The following is a 24,427-nucleotide window of genomic DNA, read 5'->3' as shown; positions in this document are numbered from 1 at the left end:
CTCCATCTCATACCCACTCCATCAAAAAGCACATTGCCTTCAGAGTTAAGAGCTCCTTATTATATTCTTTTATCTGGCTCATATTAAGGGAAAATTGGAGAAATCAAAGAAAATCTGAATGAAAAAGGGTTTTTACTATAAAAATGAAAGAGAAAAAATCGAGTGTGCATGTGTGTGAGTCCATGCTCATGTATGTGCATGCGTGTGTGTACCTTATTTACATATTTCCCTGGCCATCCGAGTGTTGCCCTTTGCACATCTCAGATGGAAAGGGCAGCCATGCTCCAACATTGACACAATTGATATGTTTGCTAAGACAGGAGAGAGAGGTCGGAGGCAGGTGGATAAGTAGAGGTCTATGAATCAGGTTTACTCTGTCAGTGGGGGGTAGACAGTTAGGAGTGAGGGAAAGAGAGAGAGAAAGAGAGAGAGAGAGAGAGATCCCGGAGGAAAATAAAGAGGCAGCCGATTACAGAGCTTTGTATAAACTATCTGCGTCATCGCAGGGCTTCACAACAGGTAACTGTGTCTTTTTACCTTAATTTACTTCTTTGTTGTAATACTAACATTATGGCGCTCACTGACTTTTCTCTGAATGCCAGCGACCGCGCTGTAACGCTTTGGCCCCCCCGTCGCTCGAAGGATGCTTCAAAGAGCTTAATTGATTCATTAAAGCAATTAATTACACTGAGAGTGACCAGCCGCCAATATGAATTGAAATCTCACACAAGGTGGATTAAAGCTCCATTAATTACTTCAGTAAATCAATTTCGCCGAGGCCCCTTCAAGTGTTGAGACAGGAGACAACTGTGTGGAGTGATTATGAAGCGGTATGAAGAGCTTATTCTGTGTAGTCATGATTATTATGGAAAAGTGACGACTAACACCAAATGTTCGGAAAAGGTCAAACTAATTACGTGGAATGGACAGGTGGCAAATCTTCTGTTTCGACATTTCATCCACTCCACTTTACGTGAGACTATTGTTTGAAAAATGCACTTGAATTAGCTGCCAATAATTATTGCATACATTCGCTGGGAATTACTCATCGGGGGGGGGGGGGCCTGCTCGTGTATTTCCTGGTAGACGTCCAGGTCTATTTGTGTCTCGGAGAGTGTGAGCGTGTGAATGATATACGAGGCACCAGCGGGCGATGCGAGGCGAGACAAAGACGAGAAAAAAAGAGGAGAGTGTGATGACAGTGTGTTGCCACCCAGCTTGGTGCTTGTTGCTCAGTGTTTGCATGGTGCTCACATTCTCAGTGGAGAAGTTCTGTCAGGTCTGGTCTCGGGCTGACCTTTTCACTCTCCGGGCACGTTTACAGCTCTCCAATAGCTATCAAAAATAATCTAGTTTCCTCCTGCCCATCTCTGTGCCCCAAGCACAAACCTGCATCATATATTCTCTCTCCCTCTTCACATCTGTGCTTCCTGCCTCTCATGCTGACTTGTTTTTTTATTATTCCGACCCATGCCCTTATGCTTAACCTCAAATTTCCTCCACCCTTTATCACTGCATTCTCATTTGTATGGTCCACCATTCTTCCGATGATGCGGCTGAGGTCTGCAGGGGCAGGGTGTGTTGAAAGAGACATGTGGGAACATAGGGAAGGGGTGCTAACCAGAGTGGGAGTAAAAGAGATTTCATTTCACAAGCTTTCTCTTCATTTGACCCTCTTCAGTAATGGCTTTTTGAACTGTAGTCAAATATATTCTTTGCTTTTATCATCCTCTGTGTCTCTCTCTTTTTAATCTCCCTTAGATATGGAATTCATGTGGCTCTACTCCCTGTGCCAGTGCATCCTATCGGTATCCGCAATAGTGGTCAGTGTGAGGCTGTGCATGGCGCTCAGCGGTACCGGTGCCGCGGCCGACGCCCAACGGGGAACCCAGGGTGCTGGGCCTCAACCCGGGAGCGTCTCTCGCTGTCTTCGACTGTGCTTGGGCTGGGTGGGGGCTGTAGGGGGCGCAGTGGAAGTACCTGCAACCGTCCTACTCAACCTGCGAAGCCCCCAGTGTCTGTACACCTGCATCACCATGGTGTGTTTCCCCCTGCTGGTCAGGCAGTTCACCATGTTTCTGCTAATGCTGCTCACGCTGGACACCCACCTGCAGCGTCACTTGGCAGACAGGTGAGTGGTTGAGTTGGTTTAAGCTGCAGAAGAACAATAAGTGAATAAATCCTCAGTTAGTTGAAGTGGAAACGTTTCTGTCAGATATTGAAGGGATGGATCACTGAAAAAGGAAAAATCCACCTATTATCTACTCCCCACTATGCCGATGGAGGGGTGGGTGAAGTGTTTGAGTCGAAAAAACCCTTTTCAGGGGGCAAACAGTGTTTCAGCCAAAGTGATCTCTTCTGTAAGAAAACGTGTAAATGACGCCTTTTTCGAGTCAAATTTGAATGTTGGGGCTTGTGGACATCACATGAGCAGTATGGAGTTATGTTATGTTTTTTTCGTTGTTTTATTACATCTGAAGAAGCGATCACAATTGACTTTATTGTATTGGATGCGGCTGCAACGCTGTTTACCCCTGAGACTCCAGAAGTGTTTTGTGGACTAAAACACTTCACCCACCCCATCGGCATAGTGGATAATTAGTGACTTTAAATTTTTCGGTGAACTATAGCTTTAGCTTGGTGCAAAAAAACCATTACATATTCACTTAAGATGTGTGTTTACATAAGATGTTTTCACATAAACATGATAAAGCATCGCTCACGCTGCAGTTTAAAATAACTTCCAGTACTTTATTACTTCCTTGTATGTTTGAAAGAATATGTGGGTGGCAAGAGTGTGCTTCGAGCAATGATGAAAATAATCCATATCAGGGTAAAATAAATAAAACAGTTTTTCTCTAAATAAAACATGTTAAGCTGTGGCGACTGTATGGTTTATTCAAACAGATTGTTCAGTGCTCATACGGTTGCTTTGTCCACCTGGGAGATGGATGACTAAATATCAATTGGCTCTGAAGCTCTGAGAGGTTTGATTGACAGTGACCTACAAACACAGCGTTACTGTGGAGAGTCTGTGTTAATATGTCGGTCTTCTGTTGCTATGTAACAATCAGTTAACCTGCCCAATAGTAGAGAGATTGTATTTTTCTGTACTTCTTTCAGAAATGTTCTCAAACACAGTTACCTGCAGTCAGTTAGAGAGCTTACATCTAGAAGGTTTTACAGGTTTCAGAGCAGATCCATTTCTTTCCACTGTCCTGAAATGAATCCTACGTCTATGGTTTATCCAGACTATAGTTTCATCATCAGTGTAAGATGAGTGTGCGGGTATTATACAAACATGTTAATTATATTTCCACACCCTCGTGTCTTTGAGCGACAGGTACTCCAAGGTGGTGACCCGTCGGCGAGCTTTGTGTGTGGTCCTGCTGTGCTGGGTGGGCTCTGTTCTGTCTTCCTTCGCCCAGTTCATCGGCTCGGACATCTTCGACACCCGGAGAAGGGTCGGCACTGGTGCGGACACAACTGGCCTCGAGCTGGATGGCAACTGGACGAACTCTTTACCCAATCTCACCACTTCCCCACCCCCTAAGTACAACCACCACCGTAAGATCATCGGGAAGTACCTTCCATACGGGGGCTTCCTGTCCAAGTTTTATGTGGAGGACATGAGCAACTTCACCTACGCTGAGATTCACAGCAGCCACTGGGGAGTGTGTGCTCCCGACACTATTCTCAGTCCTGAATTCCTGGTCTATGTACATGGGGTGACGGTGTTCATGCTGCCCGTGCTGTGCCTGCTGGTCATTTACCTTGATCTGCTGTGCATGAGGCCCAGTAAAAACCCTTTTAGTCATACAGACCCTCCAAAGTATGTCTCCCACCAGGTCCGCTCTGTGGCTCTGTCTCTCTCCCTTTTAGTTCTACTGTGCCTGCCCATCCACATTATCCATGCTCTCTTGCTTTTCACCCCCAGCATCAATCTTCCTGCCTGGGCTCACGCAGTTGCCCTCTTCCTCTTCCAGCTGTACGACCTCGTGCCCCAGATCCTCTTCACTCCTCCGAGGAGACAGGCCGCGGAGGAACGAGCCACCTTCCCTCTCTCTGTTCCCACTGCAGGTGGAAGGCTACCTGCAGTGGCTCAGTCCAGACGCAAATCTGTCCGCTTGGCCCTGTGCGAGGCGGTGCAGGCCGGTCCGTGGTTTTCAGCCAAACTCTCCCTGAAAGCCAAAGTGTGCCCAGAGGTCTGAGATCTTGACCCAGTGGAAGATGTGGGAGGAGAAAAGAAGCTAAATAACCTGTTTCCTCTGTGATTTGGTTGTATAAGTGCTCAGATGAAATGACTTGTGGACCGAGGAAGAATAAATACAGCATATTCGTGTTTGTTGTCGGCTTTTTAACTAATCAGCGAGCTCGCGCACAAACATAATGCATAACTCGCAAATGAAAAGGCCAGTTAATTATCACGTCCCGCACAAAATGTCAGTGAGAAAATGAAGTCTCCCGATGACGACTGCTATCCTGATCACAGATGTCTGTTTCCTTTGACTGCTCTTCCTGTGGGTCTCATTCTAAGCCTATTTTAAGACTCCGCTAAGCCAACCACCAGTAATGTAGAGATGTAAGTGACAGCGTTTAATTAAACATTCGGTAATAACACGGTGGTCCAGGGAGGACGCCGCATTGTAGGCAAAACATAATTAACCTGGTTATGACACAATCTTCGTGGCTGTTTTGATTAAACGTGTGAATACAATGTGACGCTCTCTTGTAATAAAAGGGCCTTGCTCGCACTAATTGGATTGTTCATCTTGAACCGTGTTGGTGTTAGAAATCACTGATGGAGAAAAAAGGAGTAATCTATCTATTTCTGCATGGAACATGGCCGTGACAGTCAACAAGTCCTTGTCTGGCTTCTTCTTTTGTCTCCATTGATCGTGGACTGTTTCGCTCCGTTTCCCTCCTCTCTCCACTCAGAGTTTAGAATTATTGCTCGAAGAGTTCTTTCCCAGTTCTTTTTTTTTTAGAGTTCTTCACGTCATGTTCCGTCTCCTCCTTATGTAGCCCAGCATATGAGGACAGTGTGTCCTCCATCACTGCACAACTCCCCGAGTAGGAAACATTACTGAAACACGGATCTGGTACAAAAGGGGGAAAAATGTCCTCAGCTTCCCTAGTGTGACAACCCATTCAATTATTCTGTCTGCCTGAAAGCTTCCTGATTACGCTAGGCCTCGGCACACTCAGCCACCTCAATCAATGCCTCATGCTACGCTGCCGCTCTGTGCAAACCAGCGTCCTCTAGGGTCACGATGGGCGACATTAAAAAAAATGGACAGAACTGTGTATAATGCACCATGTAGTCACCAGAAATATGGAGAGTTTGTGTTTGGATGCACTGTGATATTTACTGCGACTCGTAGAAATGAAATACGATTGTCATAAATGAGTCGTAAATGGGGAACTCTCTGATGTGAACCCGTTCCAGGACGTTAATCTGTGAAACTAGCACCAGGGAGAAAAGCGTAAGTTATTCATAGGCTTCTTCTCCTCATTATTGGTCGGATTATGGTGCATTCACTGCACGTCGTAAAGTTTGGAGGGGGGGGGGGGGGGGGGGAATACAGCTGACTGTTGTCTGGCTTGTCCCCGTCTCATTTCTGCTCATGTCCATTGATTTGATAATCACCCTCTATGATCGCCGTGGTGGTCTGATTGTCATCAGGTCCAGCAGCTGAACTGTATCATTGTTATGGTGGGATAATGGCCGGTTTCCCAGGATGCAACAGTGTAAGCGGGTACAGGATCATTAACTAACCAGCAGTAAACTCGGTGAATTTAAAAATGATCAAAATCTTTGTTCTATGATAAACAAACCAAACTATTCCTGAACTAAAGTTTACTTTGGTGACGAGTTTTGTATTTTCCTGTGAGGTGAAACAAAAACACAAGCAGTCTGAGGTCTATGCATCCCACAGGAAAAAACAAACCTTTTTTAAGGACACACTTCTGTTCTGAAGACATAAAGGGACAATATTCCCAGTTTTATTACCCATCGACCACAGAGGATCTGATAGGGGGAACAACCTGTGCTACACTTGCGTCACCATAAACTGAAGATATGTCTCGTGTTGACTTGAGCCTGAATTGTTTGCCGGCCACAGTGTCAACTCATGCTGGTAGCGCCTGGCAAGTCCATTACTTTGATTGCCATTTGACAATCTGTCTTTATGACAGGCGACCGTGGAGCCTCGCCATCGATGCAAGAGAAACACATCGATCTATCACATTGTGACCTCCGGCGGCTTTCAAATCTCGCCCTGTGCACAGATGGACATGTTGAGTGCTTCTCAACAGAATCGGGTATTGATTGCGTGGAAGTTAATGGCAGCGCCATATTTTTCTGTGTGCATCTGACTCAACCCTCCTGTCACCCTTTCTTCCTCGCTATCTGTTCCTTATGATTCATTAGCAGCACCACAGAACCTTCTGCTTTGTTTATTCTATTTATTCTGAACGAGCTGTCACTTACAACCGGCTGCTCCGCCTTCATCTTTATCTCCCCACCTATAAATCCACCACTCCCCATTGATCTAATCATAGGGCCTGTTCTCTTTTCACGCGATTTTAAATAACGGCATCTGTTGATTACACAGTAACATACACCGAGAAAAAAAAAACAGCCTGAAACCGAAGATGTTTTTTGGAATCTTTTTTTTGTTTATTTTGTCGTGCTTTGTATCTTTCCCCTATAAAGAAATAGTTAGCTATATATCAACAATGACACATGGACTCTAAAATAAACAAGAGTGAAAGACAGGAGAAGAGACGACTAGGCACAGGAGACGAAGAGAGAGAGAGAAAGACTGGGAGAGAGAGGAAAGGTAAGAGTGAAAAAAGACAGCAATTTCTCTACAGTAGAACCAAAAATAAAAATCATGGGAAGTGTACATTTCTTCAACATTTACAATTATAATAATAACAACGGCAATAATAATAACAGTAACAACAATCATAATTGTTCAAATAATAATTATAATAATTAATACAAAAATCAATAAGACCTCTGGTTTCTCATAAAGACAAACTTTTTTTTTTTTTATTCTTTTCTTTTTTTTCTTTAAAGATCACTGGACAGTAGTTTGTTCGGCTTTGCACCTCTATAGGCTAATATTCTGTGTTAGTATAGTTGCTTCATAATGATATTCAATAGTAAACATTTTTTCTTATTTCTTAAAAGTTTCATTTTATGTTTTAATTTATGTTGCTGTTCATTTTTTATACAAATAATGAATTCAGAGATATGTATACTTGTTCTGTGGATGTGTTTACTGTACGTATGAATGTGTGCAAGTATCTGCATGTGTGTGGTAGCGCTCAGTGAGAAAACATCCACCGTGTCCTATTCCCATTCATTTCTTTAGCTATTGCTCCCCTTGCCCTTCTTAATAAGACTTTTAAACCTTTTTATCCTCTTAATGACATTCTAAAATAATTAAGCTTTTCTTTAATGCCTTAGCAAGTCATATTCCTTTCTTCTTTGTCGGGAACGCAGCCCAACACTAATCCTTTCATTATTAGGAGCCAACAAAAGGAGGAGCGATTGAGGGAGCGGCGTACGGAGAGAACAAGAGATATAAGGGAGAGGGAAGAGGACGGTAACAGGTGAGCGGAGAGGAAGAAGGAGTAAATTAATTTTTCCTCACTGACTGCGGCGAGAGTGAAAATACCAGTTATTGGCAGCTCATCCACCAGGGAAAGCAAAAGAGGACAGTTAGCCTGATCATAAAGTATGGATCCTTCCCGGGACTCTGGGCTTACACGCTCCAGTGTTGTTATGGAATTATATATGAGCGGCGCTCTGTAGGCAAGATGCTTTGGCAATTTCGACAAAAATTTCAATTTGCTAGCACCGGCTGCTCGATAGCTCCTGGTCAACTCTCCCCGGTTCCCCCCCGTCCCCCCCCCCCCCCCCGTCCCCTCTCGCACACTGGCTGCCTCTGTCTCCGCAGGTTAAAGATTGAGCTTTGTGAAATGGTTTTCTCCAGGCATGGAATTATAGCAGTCATCTGCCTCTAATTCCGCTTCCACTTTGGTGGCTGCACGGGCGGAATGCCAGTTTTCTTTGTGCTCCCTGCTTCCCTCTCGATCAAAATAATTACGGCATAATTTCGTTATTGCCTACATGCAGCTCACCCTCCCTCCCCTCTCCTCTCCCCCCCGCTTGCCCGCTCTTCCCGTTTCCCCCCCGGTTTCTCCTGCTTACAGTATATGGCACATTCGTTAATGGCTGGTGGGTCTATAGGCTCTCGCTTCCTCAGTCTGTCTCTGGGTTTGTGTGTGTGTGTGTGTGTGTGTGTGCGGAGGATATGGGCTGGAATGGAGCAGGTTGGACTGGCTGTGTGCGAATCTGTATACAGTCGTTTTTCAGAAGGCTGCCTGTTATGGCGCATTGTGTACAAGTGTACGTGTGTGTGTGCGTTTGTGTATACTGTGTATAAGGAGGGAGACGGGGAGGGGGAGGGATGGAGGGCTGAGGTCAGAAGAGAAGGGGACTGGGAAGGGCTACAGTAGGTACTCCTTCTTGCCCTGGCTGGCGTCATTCCCATTGAGGAAGGCTTCCTGCACCTCACCATGTTCATCCAACCCACTGGCCTCATGGGTAAGATAGGAACCTGGATGAAAAAGAGAGAGAGAGAGAGAGAGACACAGAGAGAGAGAGAGAGAGAGAGAGAGAGACGAAGAGGGAGATCGGAGGGGGAAGGTTAGGTGGAAAAGCGTCATGATCACTCCAGTGCCATGCAGCATTATCAAAACAATCAGCGCAATATATATTATTGAATACCATACCTGTAAATGATTAATTCATTAGTTAACTGATTGTTAGGTCAATACCAAGCAAGAATAGGCTCTCGGGTACGGTACGAGCCTACCGGTGGATATTAAAAAAAGGTAGAGGGGGGGGGGTGCATGTGTGAATAGGAGAGCCAGAAGAGGAGAGAGCGGAGGTGGAGAAGACAACAGGGAGCACCAGACAGGGAGGGAGGAGAGATTGGCAGAAAAGAGTGGAGGGAAGGTTAGGTGCGAGAGAACAACGGCACGTGCATCACTCAGAAAACCCATCAAATACATTTGAGCGCCCCCGCAGGTTGGTGTGATTAATGACTCGGTGCCGTGCAGGTTACAGAGGGCGAGAACCTCGCAAGTCATCTTCCTGCCGGAGTGTCCCTTCACTCCAGGGGTGAGTGACACTCTCATTCTCCCTACCGCAGAGGGTGACTGGCGTGCTGACAGTCACGGCGTCTCGGGACAAAGCCCTAATGGCCCTGTCTCAACACTGATTGGTTGTAATGGCCCTGTCTCTGCGCTGATTGGCGGTCAAGCCATGCAGAATGTTAACTGACGGCCTGTCTAGCCATAGGGTAAGTAATGGCTGTTTGCAGCCGGCTACACTGATCCAGGATCATTTCTTGGCAGCTGCGGTGCAGTCAAAAGGCTGCCAAAGGGAGGGCACTTAAAAAGATAGGGAATGCAGGAAGGCTGCTTTTAATAGATGAACCTTGATACACTAACATATAATCATAAAACATAGGACCACTCCTATAATTCCCAACCCCACCCTATCGCTGCCACTATCCCGGCCAAGGTCGTCCATCACGGGCCGTGCCCGACTGGAGAGGAGCATCCCATCCTGATCTGCTTCGAGCTGACAATTTTACACCCTCAGTTTAAAAGATTACTTCGAAGAATCTGGCAATAACAGGCCCCCAGTGATTTTTTCTTTTTTTGACGGCAGAAATGAGAAAGCATGCCTCTGAAAAATGTGATAAAATATTCTGAGTGCCAAGATATGCCTCCTGTTTGAGAGAGAAACTTTTGTGTAACTTGTGTGTGTGTGTGTGCGAGTGTGTGTTACCTTTCTGCCGGACGGAGCACCAGATGGTGACGATGAGGACACAGATGACGGTGAAAACCAGCAGTGCCAGAACACCACCTATCACTGCGTATGGCACGGCGCTGTGAGTCTCCACCACTGCGCCGGGATCTGGGAGGAAGAACAACAGAGAGGCGATTAAAAAAACGTGTGTGTGGCCGGAGCGAGTGGTGCAAAGTGGAACTATGGAGATAAAGGGAGAGAAAGTGGAGTCAAAGATCAAAAATGAAAGAAATAAAAGCGAGAGACAGAAAGTGCATTAAAATCACCAGTGTGGGAACCCTAACCCTGTGGGAGAGAGAGCACATAGAAGCAAGAAGAGAAGTCGATATCTTCCACCCAACTTGCATTATCACCTTTCATCCCCTCCCTCCCCCACGGCTGCATAGAATGCCAGACAGCCATATTGGGTGAGAAATGAAGAGAGAGAATAAAGAAATAAGAATGTCACCCTTTAAAAAAACCCTCTCCAGCCAAGCACCTGTCAAGAGAACAATGCATTTTGAATGAGGGGACTTTCAGCGTGTTTACACGGCAGGCAGCGCAGCACTGGGAAATGGAATCAAACACTTTAGCAAAAGACGAGTCCAGAGAAATAAAAAGACAAGACAGACAAATTAAATTCTCTGACATTTTTGTAATATAGAATCACAGCAGTGGTTATGCAGAAGTTATTTGTGTCTACCTCAGTTTGTTTTTCATTTAACCAACTTTACAGACTGATTTAAAGTAGAAAAAGGAAAAATACAAAACGAGAGGAAAAGAGAAAACTGTAGGTTAGTGATGCAATGATCAGTAGACGAAGCAATTAATCAACTGACGGACACATTTCAATAATTGCAACTGTTTGCTGCAGCCCCTCATAGAGCAGCACTTAGGAAACAGATTGGGTTCATGCAAGAGAAAGAGACAGAAACGTTTAGCAAAGTACAAATTAAGATAATCTTTGTGTCTGCACTTAAATACTGAGACTGAGTCCAAGTTGCTGACGATAACAAAAAGCCTCTTTTTTTTTGATGGCGCTGGCGGGGTGTTGTGTAAGAGCTGGTGAGGCCAGCAGCGGGCAAGAACACGTTATTGATGCAGCTCCTGGAGCGTGACAGAGCGGATTTAAAACACATATCATTAATACAGTGCTAACATATGAGATCAGGAGAGGAGAGAGAGGGTGATGGAGGAGATGAAGGACAGGAAGACACTGAGCTTACCCGGTCCCATAGAACAAAGTAGATTTCCTTTCTTACTTAGGGACATTTTTAATGTATCTGTACTTTTATAAAGTAGATTTACTTTGCCCTTTTACTCCACTACATATATCAGCATATATGTTTTTACTCCTCTAAATGTTTACAGAGCATTGTGTTGCATGATCATATTATATATATTTTGTAATAGTTTTAAAAGTAATCAATGAGATGGGGAATTGATCCATTGATCCAATCAGAGTGACCAGGCAACATTAGACCCGCCTCCTGCAGCAGCAGCATCACTGTTGAACAGAAACATCTGAGATGAATTTGGAAGAGGCCTCCAGCACGAGCCTTAATGATGTAGTAGATCGTGGCATTAGGGAATATTCAGCAAGTACTTTAACGTTAAATACTTCAAATATATTCAAAGCAATACTAGTAGTTTTTATAACTTAATATAACAGCTTCAAAATCGTTTTGATGGTACAAAAACTTGTATTAGGGAGAATGGCATATCTGAAGTTGCTACAGCTCTCTCTAACTTTTTACTACTTTGACTACAAACATTATGTGGTACTTTTACTTTTATATTTATGTTGTTTCATTTGTACTTTTAGTAAGGAAGTAAAATGTTTGAGTTCTTGCTCCACCACTGCTGATCCACATGCTCAACTGTGGGCTTGTGTGTGTCTGTGTGTGATAAAGTTGAAACCTGGGCATCTGCAGGAACACTGATAGGATCAAGCAGAAGGCTCAAGCAATATTTCAGAGGGAAATGAAAAAGCAAGCACTCGGCTCTTAATCCACTGGCGCCCAAAGCTCCACACCAAATGACTGGCGATATCAAAAAAGAAGGTTGTTTCTCTCTGGAGCCCCTCGAATGACACATCACCATCGACCAAATGTTCACCGAACAGTTCAACCCGCAGCTTTTATGACTCTAGATGACATCTGTGCCCGAGCCCAGCAGGTGAACAAGCTCCAACCGCCACAGACGGCAGCCGCAGCTGTAGCAGAAGAACAAGAGGGAGGCCGGCACTCCCTGTGCTTCATCCCTGCTTCAAGGAAACAGAGAGCGGCCGAAGGCGTGGAGATGGAGAGGAGATACCACGACTGTGTTACTGTATTTATGAGATAAAAGGATATAAAAAGGGGGAAGTGTGTTTTATGTGCACGTGCACACACATTCTACTACTTCTATCTTAGTGAGGCTTCTCATTGGCAGAGGCCATTCCCTATTCCCTTACCCTAAACATCCAAACTAAATGCTGAACCCTAATCTCGACCTATTTCTAACCCTTAACCCTCAAACAGTCCTTGAGGATTTCACTTTCCCAAAATGTCTTCACTCTGTAAGGTCTATGCTTAAAATGGTCCTCACAGAGGTATAAGTACAAGTACACATGGACGCATGCACACACACGGTTGCAGCTGTGTCACACACTGTGTCTTTCTCCTGCTGCCTAACACTCCGATGATTAGACAGCTACCAAGACCCCATGTCTCTCTTTCTGTCTGTCCATCTTTCCTTCAGTCTGTCTTTCTTTCTTTACATCTGTCTGTCTTTCAATCCTTCTGTCTTTCCTTCCTTCCTCCCTTTACCCTTTTTTCTACACGTGCGTGTTTGTGTGTGTGTGTGTGTGTGTGTGTGTGTAAAGATATATAAGTTTGTGTAGCATCTTCTTAGTCCTCCAGAGGCCGGTGTCAGTCAGTTAGAGGTTGAATGTGCTGCCAGTTCCTTAAACTCTTAACACAGATTCATTAATAGTACCCACCAAACACGAAGGGACCCACCCTAAACCACACACACACACACACACACACACACACACACACACACACAAATGCTGACTGGGCAGTGTGTGTGCGGGGTGCATCAAACAGGCAGTGATAAGAAAGAGAGGGAGAGTGGGTGGCTGTGCACGATGCATACCCAAGTGCCTGCAGACGCACGTACGCTCCTGATGCAGGGCAAAGGAAGGTTGCAGCAGACACAGGGTGTGCACCGGCCACCTGAGAGCCGTCAAACCAGTCGGGGAGCGGGAGACACGGAAGGAGAGCAGGAAAGGACGAGGAGAGAGATGGAGTGCGGCGGAGAGGCAGAATGGAGAGGTGTGCATGTGCGTTACCTTTCGGGTCCAAGGCCCAGCTGGATGTTAGGCGGGTTGGGGTGACGGGATGGGAGGTGATATGTTGAGTGGAGGTGGGAGCGGGAGGGGCCGAGGTAGTGACTGACACATTATCTACAGACAGACGGGGAATGGGATCACACACATATACACAAATACTATTATCTACAGCATGCAGTGACATTTCCACACAGGCATCTATGCAAGGGTTTTATAGCAAAGTTACTACTGCACATAAAACAGGAAGAGAGCTTTATTATGGCTGAATATTAAACAGGCTCCGGTTCAGGATCCTGCTTGATAACCAGTGGACGGCTCGTCTCTTCCAGTGAGCTCAGATAAGCAGGCACACATGTAAAACACAACAAATGGACGAAATACTTATTTGAAATCTTCTCTTCAGCAGTTGAGGCTGATGTTGTTCCACCACCAGAGACAAATGTTACTAATTATTTCCCCCAAATTGAATGTGTGAAATGGAATCGATCTCGACCCCCTGACAAGCGATAAAGACGGCGGACAAAAGACGCTCTCCGGAGGATCTCTATTCACCGGCGTGCGGGGGGTTAAGAAATGTTTACCATGGGTGAGACATGCATTAAAACAGCATCTGAGGAGAATTACACCTGGCAGACTGACATTCATCTGCGAGGCAAATGGAAGGAGCGCGCTCTCCATCACTGACACACTTTCTGTGGCACAATGGCAGGAGAGACAAAGACATCGCCTGTGACAGATGCATTCCCAGTGGAACGGCGCCGTGCAGGGACCGTCTCATTCAGGGCTGAACAATAGCTTGGATCTTGACACATTCTCCAAATCAATGGCTGAGGCACAATGGTAGGTAGAGAGGTAGAAGGAGACAAGTTCCTATTGCCGCTAAGGACACAAAATAATGACTGAGTGTACGTGTGTGTGTGTGTGTGCATGCGCGTGTGTGTGTGTGTGTGTGTGTGTGTGTGTGTGTGTGTGTGTGTGTGTGTGTGTGTGTGTAGGAGTGAATAACATGCCACTTCATCAAACAATCTATCAAAAACCACAATGTACGACAAAGTCCTCGTACTCATCTCAGGACACACATACATTAACATACACACAGCTTTTTCTATTAAATATATGAAAGCATGTGCACACACACACACACATACTAATTATGAATTGCCCACGCGCAGATATACTGTATAATATACTCACAAAAGCTTGCAAACACACACACACACACATACTCCTGCCCTTTCTGCTCAGGAGTAATTTATTGGTAAGTATTCCTCCGTCTCTTCTCCTCCCTTTCTCCCACTGGCCCTGAGATCATCAATCTCTTTTTGCACTCTTCTTGTGTCAGCACTATACCTCCCCCCTCTCCCCCCTTTTTCTTCCTTTCTTCAAGCTCTGCCTAGGTCGTCTTCCCTTTGTAAAGAAATGTACATGATGTATATTATGGACAAAGGGGGAGTTTTCTTGTGGAGAAAAAGTGAGAGAGAGGGGGGAGCAGGTAAATCGCACCAGTCAGAGAGAAAAGAGAACTTACCCTACAGTTACCTAGGTGTGTGTGTGTGTGTGTGTGTGTGTGTGTGTGTGTGTGTGTGTGTGTGTGTGTGTATATACTGATGCTCTCTTGTACAGTATGTTGCACGTGTGTGTGTAGATATTTGCGCCTCAGGCCTGTGGATTAATGGCCGGGGTCGCTGCACTAATTAAGTGGACGCTGATGAATTTCTCTGGACTATCCCGGACAACCTAAAATAGTTTTTTCCTCACCAGTTCTAACTTTTCCTTATCTCTCCACCACCATCTCTCGCTTCTCTGAAACCGAGCACTCTTCCCTCACTTGCACCCCCCCTTCCCTCCCCTCTTTCCCTCGCCTTGATTCGACTGCCTCTCTAGTTTTATTCCTCAGTGACTACATTCCCCCCCACTGCCTCTCTTCAACTTAATTAAGGGGAATGCTGTACAGCGGTCGTTCTCTTGGCCGAAAGCGTCCTTCTTCCCCCCCCACATCATATTGTTACTCATTAACACTATATGGCTGCCAATCAGGCACGCAGCCCATGTTATTTCCAGGGACGGATGGTGCGGCACTTGCGATAATGACGTTTCTCCTTGTATCTAATTCTTGCAGAAGAGCGCCTGAGGATACTGCGCCACCATTTTGGATGAGCGCCGTTACGCTTTCGTGTTCGCTGTCTCTAATTAGAAGGGCCTTGCCCAGAGCAGCAGTGTCTCCAGCTGTCAATCAGAGTGCGTCGGCGTCAGAAGTTTGGTCAGAGGTTCACCGCCGAGGCCAGCGCTGATTGTCTCAGACACCGACCGAGGCGCAGTGTCATGTGCTGAGGAAAAGAGAAGTGAAGACTTTTCTTCTCAAACAAAATTGACTCTGCTTTATCTGCGTCGGCTTCCTCTGACACCTTTTTTTTTCCATTTTCATTCTGTTTTTGAGAGACTTCATTAAATGGAGGTCTGTGTTTTTCAATCCAATTACCCTGACAGCTCATTACAACAGTGGAGGAGGCTGAGAGGAATCCCTGGTCACCTAGTATCCTTCTTCATCTCACCATGTATCCCTCCTTTCATCCCTCTATCCCTCTCCTTTACTTTCCATGAATCTTTCTGTAAAACTATTAGTTTCTATGTTCTTCCCTTTGCTTACTGCCTGAAATATGCACACACAGTCACATGCACATGCAAAAGCTTGTGCATGTGACTGTAACACTAACAGTTCTCTCCATCTCTATCTTTCCCTCCCTCCACCTCCGATACTCTCTCATGCAATTCAATTCTAATGGGTTTTATTGGCTTGGCGATTCCTCTGAGTGCAGCGGCTCAGTTCAATTACATAAGGGAGCCCTCCGGGCCCTCAGCAGCCAATCAGCAGCATTCTCCTCCCAGTCACATGCATTTACGTGCACCTTCACGTATACACAAATATAAAAACATCCAATTTCTCCTAAACAATGGTGGCAGAGATGAAACAACCATCAGAGGGCACATTCATTTGGAATTGTGCAGATTGTTGTGCGTGTGTGTGTATGTGTAATATGTGTGTAATATGTGTGTGTGTGTGTGTGTTTGTGTGCATGTGACTTACTCAAAACAATTCCTCCACTTTACATCATTAGTAACTTTCTGAAAGTTGCAGAAAGTTAATTTCATTGCACTGACTCATGCACACACATACTCGCACGAAAACAAGAAAGGTCTCAAATTCCTCACTAAATCATAAACTCATTGAACTGCATGCACAACAGACTCTCTCTCATCCCCCCCCCCCCCACACACACAAACACACTGTGACCAGTTAAATAAACCTCAGCTTCAATCTGTCACGTCTTTGCCTCGGCCCGGGCTCCCTGGTGACTTCCCTACCTCTGTTCTCCTTCTCCAGAACTAACCCAGTGACAAAGCCCCCAAAAAAACATCTGCAACAAATTGGCAGCCACTTTTGCACGTGTGCGCTCGGTGCAGACCCTGATGGCAGATAACTCTCACAGAGGGAAGGCTGAAACGAAACGAGAGAGCGAGAGAGATGAGAGAGCGCCGGTGGTTTTTCTGCACCTGCAATAAAATGGTTTATTTTCTGCTGACTCATCCTTTACGACACACTCCCCCAGCGCTCCCTCCTTGCCCCCTCGCCTCCACTCCCCCAGTGCACCTTGGTATTCCCTCTGGTAACAGTGTGGGAGCCAACTAAAGTGACAGGCAGTGGAACTGAACGTTAACCTGCGTTCGACCTCCATCGCCCTTCTCTCTGTCTTTTCATACCTCCCTCCCTTGCTCACTCACCCTTCCCTTCTATCCATCCCTTCCAAACCCCCCACTCAGTCTGACTGATTCCTCCCGCTGCCCTTTTCCCAGAAAGCAAGGCCCTCTATGAGTAAAGAGACTGAACTGCAGCTGAACCGAGAACGAATGGCAAACATGGTGGCAAGGTGAGGAGAAGTTGAAAGGGTGTGGGAGGAGTGGAGAGGCGGAGAGGAAGAGGACAAGAGGCGTAAAAGAGGAGAGAACATGTGGCAGAGTAAAAGAAAGCAAGGATTTTAAGGAAGGGAATGGGGGAAGAACATTAAGAAGGAGAGAAAAGAGAGATGGAGAACATGGGAATGAAAGGGCTCAAAAGAGTAGCAAGAGAGGAATGACGCTTTATCGTCTTTCTACCACTTCATCTTCAGAAGTTACAAAATAAGACATTATTTTAATTAGATAATTATTATTATTCTCTATTTGAGAGTTATTATAAGACAGCTACTGTAATAATGTGGGTGCTGGAATGAAAGAAAGCCCACTGCAGATATGTATTACAGCGATGAGTCATCTTAACATATCTTACAGCTTGGGATCATATTTATTTTCAGTATTGACTGATGAACATATTTAACGGTATTTGATGATCAGCAACCAGCACTTCAGTCACGCTGAATGAAATCCTCCACGCTGGTTTATTTACATCGACAGTGATGTGGCTGACTCGCAGTTTGCAGTTATGCAACATTTACAGAGAGAAGCACATCACTGGTAACATTAAAGTCTAAATGCAAAGAGTCCATTTGACATTTCTTGAGGAAAAATTAGTTGCGACATATGGGGAAATCAAGAGTGACTTTCAGCCGTCTAGAGATTAATATGATGGCTGAATCAACAACTCTGAGCCCTTTGAGATAAGGTGCAAAACAATCTGCCCAGTGGGAGAGTAGTTTCATTTTTTTTTTTTTAAATACAGCAACCCACCACTGATACGGGGCTACAAGAGGAGGATTTAAAGGCTGATTGCTGGAAATCCATGGTGCAGAGCAGAGGGGCTGCGCCCGGCTTATTCTGTTTATGTGGATTTCTGGTCTTTTATGGATTTTGGTCAAAGCTAGATTCTTTACTTTAAACACACCCCAAAAAACGAAAGGATTACACGACAAAAAAAGGGCGATAAATCAAATTAATGGCCAGCACAGAGCGACATGAAGAGGATAAATGGTGAAATGTGGGCAGGAAGAAATGGCACGGAGAAAAACAAATGAAGCCAACAGCTAAGAAAATGGTGATGCAGAAAGCTGAAGAAGTGGGAAAGAGACAGAACATTTTTCTACAGAGGCACATCAAAGCTCGACGTATGGAACCTTCTAGGATAGAGAAGGAGAAGGAGAGACAGAGGAGGGCAGAGGGATGGGGGAGTGGGTGGGTGTGTCACCTTTCATCGTGCCACTGTTGCCACCCTTGATGCCTGTGGAAAGCTGCCATTATGTGTGTCGTTTGATGCTCGGCGCGCTTGTACATGAGTGCGATTGTTGATTGTGTGTGTGTGTGTGTGTGTGTGTGTGTGCGCGCATGAGAGAGAATGGGAGTACTGTGATGGATAGATGAGGGGGCGCACACCAAAAGCAGTCGAAAAATGTTACATAAGATTTCATGTCTTTATTCCCTCCATCCACCCATTTCCTTCTGATCTGCAAATCAGGCACGACGGTGCAATGACACGGGCTGCCAGCAGGGGGGTGCGGATCAAAAGGGCAAACCTGCCGAGTGGCAGTGGTGTACATGCAATTAGGGCAAACCACAAACGTATTGGATGTTGTGGAAGACTCTAATGATGAGCTAGCATTGCAATTTAGCTTTTGCTGCTGTTTCATTAACACCTCACTGTTCCTATTTTGTTCTTATTCGACTGCAGCTTCACTCAGTTGTTTAATATGACAAAGTTTGTCCCATTTCCCGAAACAATGGGGTGACACAGGGTTCCCGTGTGATGTTGCTGGCTCCGCCGTCACCCTCTTTGAGCCACGGGGTGCAGCCTATCTGGGTCAACCTTCATTAAGAATGTAGCCGCGACACTGAATCTAGGTGCAACATCTTGCAAAACTTGTTAAACCCAACAACAAAAAGCCCTTAACCCGCTATCTCCCTCCTGCTCGGATGCATTCGCTCAAATCAAAGTTAATTTGCCTGAATTTTAACTGCAACAGATGCTGTTTATAGCCGACTGTTGCCATTTAAAATCCAAAAATTTCGGCTGGTTAAGCAGCGTGTGTTAACGAGTTTTTCTGATTCTCTGGCTTGTAGTGTGAAGTTGTGAAAACATCGAGTATCTTCATGTATTGCACTTTAACTTGTTCTGAATTCCTTTAAGAGAGGGGTGGGTCACAGGGGAGATGATAAATGGGTTATTTACGAGAGGTAGCCTGAATAATGATGTTGGTGACTAGTAGCAGCGCACTGTGGCCAACATCCTCCTGTGGGATCGATATCTCCACCGACTCAATTGCACAGGAGGCTCAGCAGAGGTTTCCTGCTGTGTTCCAAATCAGGAAAACAAGAAAAGCTTAAAGACAAATGAGACAAGCGTCAAGATTTAATGGATTGTGTTGCCTAGCGCCGGAATAGCCAGACTCCAAAGACACTGGGAAGATAAAAAAGGATCAATAGAATTCAAAAGATTACAAAAAAAGAAAGAAATAACAAACATTATCAAAACACAAGGACGAGAAATGTAACATACAAAAGATTCAATGAACGTGGAATTATTCAGAACACTTGACAATTGACAGCACACGTAAACAACAAAGGGAAAAAGATCAATTGGAAAAAAATACTTTAAAAGTAATTGTGGAAAATGCTCAGAAAACTTTCAGCAAATAATTAATAATGAAGTAGCCATTGGTCACTCACCATACACCAGTAGGGTGTAATGATCGGCGGCACGTCCGTAGTTGTTCTGGGCCTGGCACAGGTAAGTCCCGTTGTGTGATTGGCTGAGACGGGAAATCTGGAGGGTGGGGCCGGAGATCTCCGCCCTTTCAGGTAAAGTGTCGTTAATCTTTGACCACTGAATGTTCCTGGGCCTGGTGGAGGCGACAAGACAGAAAACAAACACATCGAATCAACCGATTGGCCGGAGATTTGTGACATTCAGCAAACACCCGTTACCAATGACACCAGTGGCTGCTCAGTGAACTGGAGTCGGCTTCCAGTTGCCCACACTTGACATGACACACATTGAATTGGATTGACTGGCATCACGTTGATCTTTGAGGTAACTGAGGTTAAAAGTTAAACTATATTTGAGACGACAGAATGTGTTTGACTCTCCAGCTCTGGCACGGCACTAAATGGATGAGTGAAGATAGGTCTGGTTATGTGAGACTAATGTTAAGCATCATATCTTTTTTCCCGCTTGCTAAGTAGCTCGATAGGCTTGAGAAATTAAACTGATCCATTCTCATTCTGTGATAAAGTGACCGCACATATCGACTTGTGATTAGTCAGCGTTAGCCAGCGGTGCCAATCACTGCTCGTCTCTCCTTCACTGCTCCGTCACATGGAGCTAAATTAGCTGGATGTCGATGCTAATGTTAGGAGAACATAACAGGCTTCATGATCCATCCCATAATTCAAATCATAACTCTCATTTAGCTGAATGGACGGGTTCGCTATTCAGGACAGTCTTGTCATGATGGGGTCTGACAGTGGGTTAACAACAACAATACTAAATAAACAGTGGTTATAAACAGTTGATAAGAATGGGATGGGAAATATAAAAACTGCATATGATCCCATACAATCTGTAAAGTTACAGGTTCTAAAGAATATTGATTTGTTTGGTGTTGGGAGCTTGTCATTGACACACAATACAGGAAGTGTAGGAAGACCTTGAAGACTGCATGTGGTCACCTGAGTTAAATTAGATGTTGTCAGTAAAGTTGACTGTGTCTAACAGGGTGTAAATGATAAAGTTTTACAAGTAACTTTCCAAACACCGAAAAACCGAGCGATTATTTGAAAGCCTTGCAAAGCTCTGTAACCACCTGAAGTGCTGAAGGGTTGAATGAGAAAGTGAAGAGAGAGAGATAAGGGTTTGAAGCATCAACAGGAGAGGTGAGCAAAGAGGGTACAGGAGCCCAAGGTTGACTTAAGAAGAAAGAGTAAAAGGGGTTTGGAGAAAGAGCCTTTGGCAACAGAGGACTGCGTCCTGACACATAATGAGGAGTCAGAGGGCAGCGATGCTGTGAAGCGGCTGACAGGAAGGAGAAGGGCCAGATGATAGAGGAACAAGAGATCAGATATGGAGAAAGGTGGAAAACACTAAAGCGGCAGGAAAGGAGAAGTGTTACTACAGGTGGAGGAAGGACTGAGGGGAGAGGAGAAGGAGTGATGGGAGATGAAAGGTAGGAACAGACAGACACAAATAAATTGGTCATGAAAGATGGGCAGGCAGAGCATAGAGGAAGTGCAAGGATTACAGAGACGCCATGGTGAACAAGGCTGTGTGTGTGTCTGTGTGTGTGTGTGTGTGTGTGTGTGTCTGGCTTGGTGTCATGGCTCATGCCACCCCTGCCAGATTACAATTCTGACTCATCTGGGTTCTAATCCCTTAGGAAGTCTAATTAAGCCCCTTGCTTGCTTTGTCCCACACACACACACTCACACTCTATGTGCACAAGCAAGATCTGCCTCTGTCCCTCTATCTCACACACACACACACACACATATGTGCATACATGTAATCTCACACGTGGTAAATCCATCGAATGCTGACACGCAAATAAGCAGACGATCAAGCTAAATGACCAGATATTGTCTCCGTGTCTCAGAATAACAGAGAAACAATGACTGTCGCCCTTCACTGAAAGGAAGTGGCACATAATTGGTCATTAAAGCTTGACAGGCCGGTAACAAGGGTCAGGGAGCCGGCGTGTGGGAGACAAGGGACTGTTGTGGGTTTGTGAGTGTGTATGTGCAGTCCAGCGTGAGATGAGGGTCAAAGTCCAGAGAGGGACGCTGCCCTATCCCTCACCGTCACACTCATGCATTACACACAAAGAGACACACACACACACAGCTTCCCCTAACCAGCCGGTACAAAGCTTCAGCGCGGCTGTAGCCAATACGCGTCTCAGCCCGTCTTCACTGGGGGATTTCTCTAAAGTCATCGCACACACACCAACACGCATGCACACATGTTGGCTGCTTTACTGGGGAGCTTTACTGGACTCGATGCCCACAGACAGATGGACCATCTCGGGGAGGGTTTAAGAGCTTAGGACCCAATACCCTTCTGGAGAGTGCACAAAGGGCCGCGAACACACTAGAAAACCGGCTTTGGCTCTTAAAGTGGTGACTGCTGATTGGCTTTGGTGGCTCGGCCCTCAAACACATTCACGTTTATAATACGTCCTTATTTACACCCATGTCATTAAACCCCCCACAGGGCAAAACTCGGTCTCAAGGCTCTTTTCGTCTTTGTTCTTCATGTAATAAAATATGGATCAGGTGTTTTTTATCTTTTATCCATCAAACATAGAGGGTTCCATCTTTCACCCGGCACAAAGCAGCTCCCAGCCTGAATAGGAAAGTTCCTTGCCACCACCTGAGCCCATTTTGGTGTAGAAATGAAGTGTGGTCAGGCACAAGGGCGGTGATTTGCTATCGTGAGGCAAGTGAGTTCGCTCGGCTTTTTACACACACAGATGATGATCGGCTCTTGTGGGACGTGAAAGTGACCATTGCCTCCGTTAGCTTAATTTAATCCTGACGATGTCTTAACGCTCAAACCTACATGGTAACGGATGGACCCCTCTGTTCGTTAAAGTTAAACTCATGGTGCAGTACCACCAGAAGTCAGAGAGGGCGGTGTCGTCAAAAGTTCAAGAAATGTCAGCAACGATTTGAGGAGATTCTTCGCGACTTGGTGAGAAAAATACAATCAACTGTGGGATGTTACTTCACCTGAGCACATGGACGAACAGCCACTTTTGCTTTTCAGCTACATTATCATTATCAACATCCTCCATCACCATGTTATGAAACTGTCGACTCTTTGCTGACCTCTAGTGGATGTATTGCTTAACACCCGTGCCAACGTAAAGAATACATGGAAGTGTGTGACGGTTACATTGTTCAAAATGGACGCATCTGTTTTTGTACGTTAAGCATGAATTTGCTTGATGAACTTTAAAACTTTTGAAATTTTTCAAATCCAAATTAATTATTATTATTAATACATTTTCTTAGTTTTTTTAATCCTCCAAAGAAACTTGACCAGTTACTGATTAACCTTACGATTAACTGCTATGCTCCTAGCTCAAGCTTTTTCTTCACTAAGATGGAGAAAGGTGTCCCAGGCAAGAGAAGACTGAGGACATTAAAAACGTTTCCGTCCAAACAGAGAGGCAGAATGAAAGTCAAGCCCTTCAGGCTTGCAGCTACCTACTGTTAATTTATGGTCGGGCCTAAATGTCATCCTGGTAGTGGCGCCAAACAATTGCCCCAGACTGTTTCAATATGAGCATTTACTGGCCTTTAATATCATTTGTGAAATTTTGTGCTTGTAAGGGCTGACATTACACTTGGCAACCTCCCGCATGTCCTCATCAATCAAAAGCTCTCAGTGCATCCTTAAGCCAATTTGTCAGCACGGACACTGTGCCGAGACAAACCTTTCATACTTTGTGATTATTTTGTCGTGAATTTATTACAGAAGGAGAGAAAAGTGAGGACAAACCAAAAAGAAAGAGTTTGGTGCCAGCTGGTAATTGTGCACGTTTGAGTATCTCGTGGAAGTGAGAGCTCAATGATGATCTATGATTCCACTCTTCATTCAAATAAGTTTTTGAAAAGTGATGAATACAAGAAGTCCTGACACCTGCTTAGACAAGGAACTTTAGCAAAAGAAGAGATGATTCACATTTTAGAGGACAATAAAGTTTATAAACCAAGTGTATCGTCTAGTGAGTTTTCTCTGGCTTTTTATTATTAACTACTACCAATGAAAATGAACCTGCAATATGAACTAGTATTTTCGATGTATTCATGTATATACGAACCAGGTGATCAGGTTTGTATCATGTGAGTCATGACCTGAGTCCTCAAGGGTAAAGCTAATTCATCTGATCGCCCCCTGGTGGCAGGCTGCAGTATATGTGATGAACCCCACCTCCTCCATGTTAGTGGATGAGACATGGACAAAACTTGTAAAAAGTACATATTAAATAATTGGTCTCTGTCAACTAGGTAGTTCTTATCAAATGTGGATTTTTCTTCAATTAGTTTCAGTGAGTTATTTGATGCCAAAAAAACATATTTGTATTTTTTCCTTTTTTCACATTTATTTGTATTTTTTTGATTTCTCAGTATTTACTCTTGACTTGTAAGTGAGTGGTTGAATTGCCGGTGCACCTCTGTTCACTCTCCCTCTTGCCTGGAGCTGCCCCTTGAGGGACGGATAAAGTTCT

General features: G+C 45.0%; 2 protein-coding genes across 2 annotated transcripts in view; one reads left to right on the top strand and one right to left on the bottom strand.

Moving 5' to 3' along the window:
• Positions 1-1,763: 1,763 nt before the first annotated feature.
• Positions 1,764-4,211, top strand: LOC128449784 (adenosine receptor A1). Its single transcript, XM_053433086.1, has 3 exons — positions 1,764-2,131; positions 3,344-4,080; positions 4,171-4,211. The coding sequence occupies exons 1-3, from the start codon at positions 1,764-1,766 to the stop codon at positions 4,209-4,211; spliced, it is 1,146 nt and encodes a 381-aa protein (XP_053289061.1).
• Positions 4,212-7,925: 3,714 nt separating this feature from the next.
• cadm4 (cell adhesion molecule 4) overlaps positions 7,926-24,427 on the bottom strand; it is a 139,490-nt gene continuing 122,988 nt past the window's right edge. Inside the window, exons 6-8 of the mRNA XM_053433089.1 lie at positions 19,866-20,038; positions 9,878-10,006; positions 7,926-8,636 (exon numbers count right to left, since the gene is read on the bottom strand). Of these exons, the coding sequence (XP_053289064.1) occupies positions 8,527-8,636; positions 9,878-10,006; positions 19,866-20,038 (412 nt within the window). The 3' untranslated portion in view covers positions 7,926-8,526. The remainder of the gene's footprint in view (positions 8,637-9,877; positions 10,007-19,865; positions 20,039-24,427) is intronic.

Source organism: Pleuronectes platessa, chromosome 10 (genome assembly GCF_947347685.1).
Source record: "Pleuronectes platessa chromosome 10, fPlePla1.1, whole genome shotgun sequence".
In the NCBI taxonomy this organism is placed as follows: Eukaryota; Metazoa; Chordata; class Actinopteri; order Pleuronectiformes; family Pleuronectidae; genus Pleuronectes; species Pleuronectes platessa.
Note: the sequence above shows the minus strand (reverse complement) of the source record. Positions and strands in the feature narration are given on the sequence as shown.

What these genes read in the sequence shown, in the direction of transcription:
- LOC128449784 (XM_053433086.1), top strand. Translation starts at nt 1,764, where the DNA reads ATGGAATTCATGTGGCTCTACTCCCTGTGCCAGTGCATCCTATCGGTA. An exon ending in CAGCGTCACTTGGCAGACAG is followed by an intron (nt 2,132 to 3,343) that starts GTGAGTGGTTGA and finishes TTTGAGCGACAG; the next exon opens with GTACTCCAAGGTGGTGACCC. An exon ending in TCTCTCTGTTCCCACTGCAG is followed by an intron (nt 4,081 to 4,170) that starts GTGGAAGGCTAC and finishes CGTGGTTTTCAG; the next exon opens with CCAAACTCTCCCTGAAAGCC.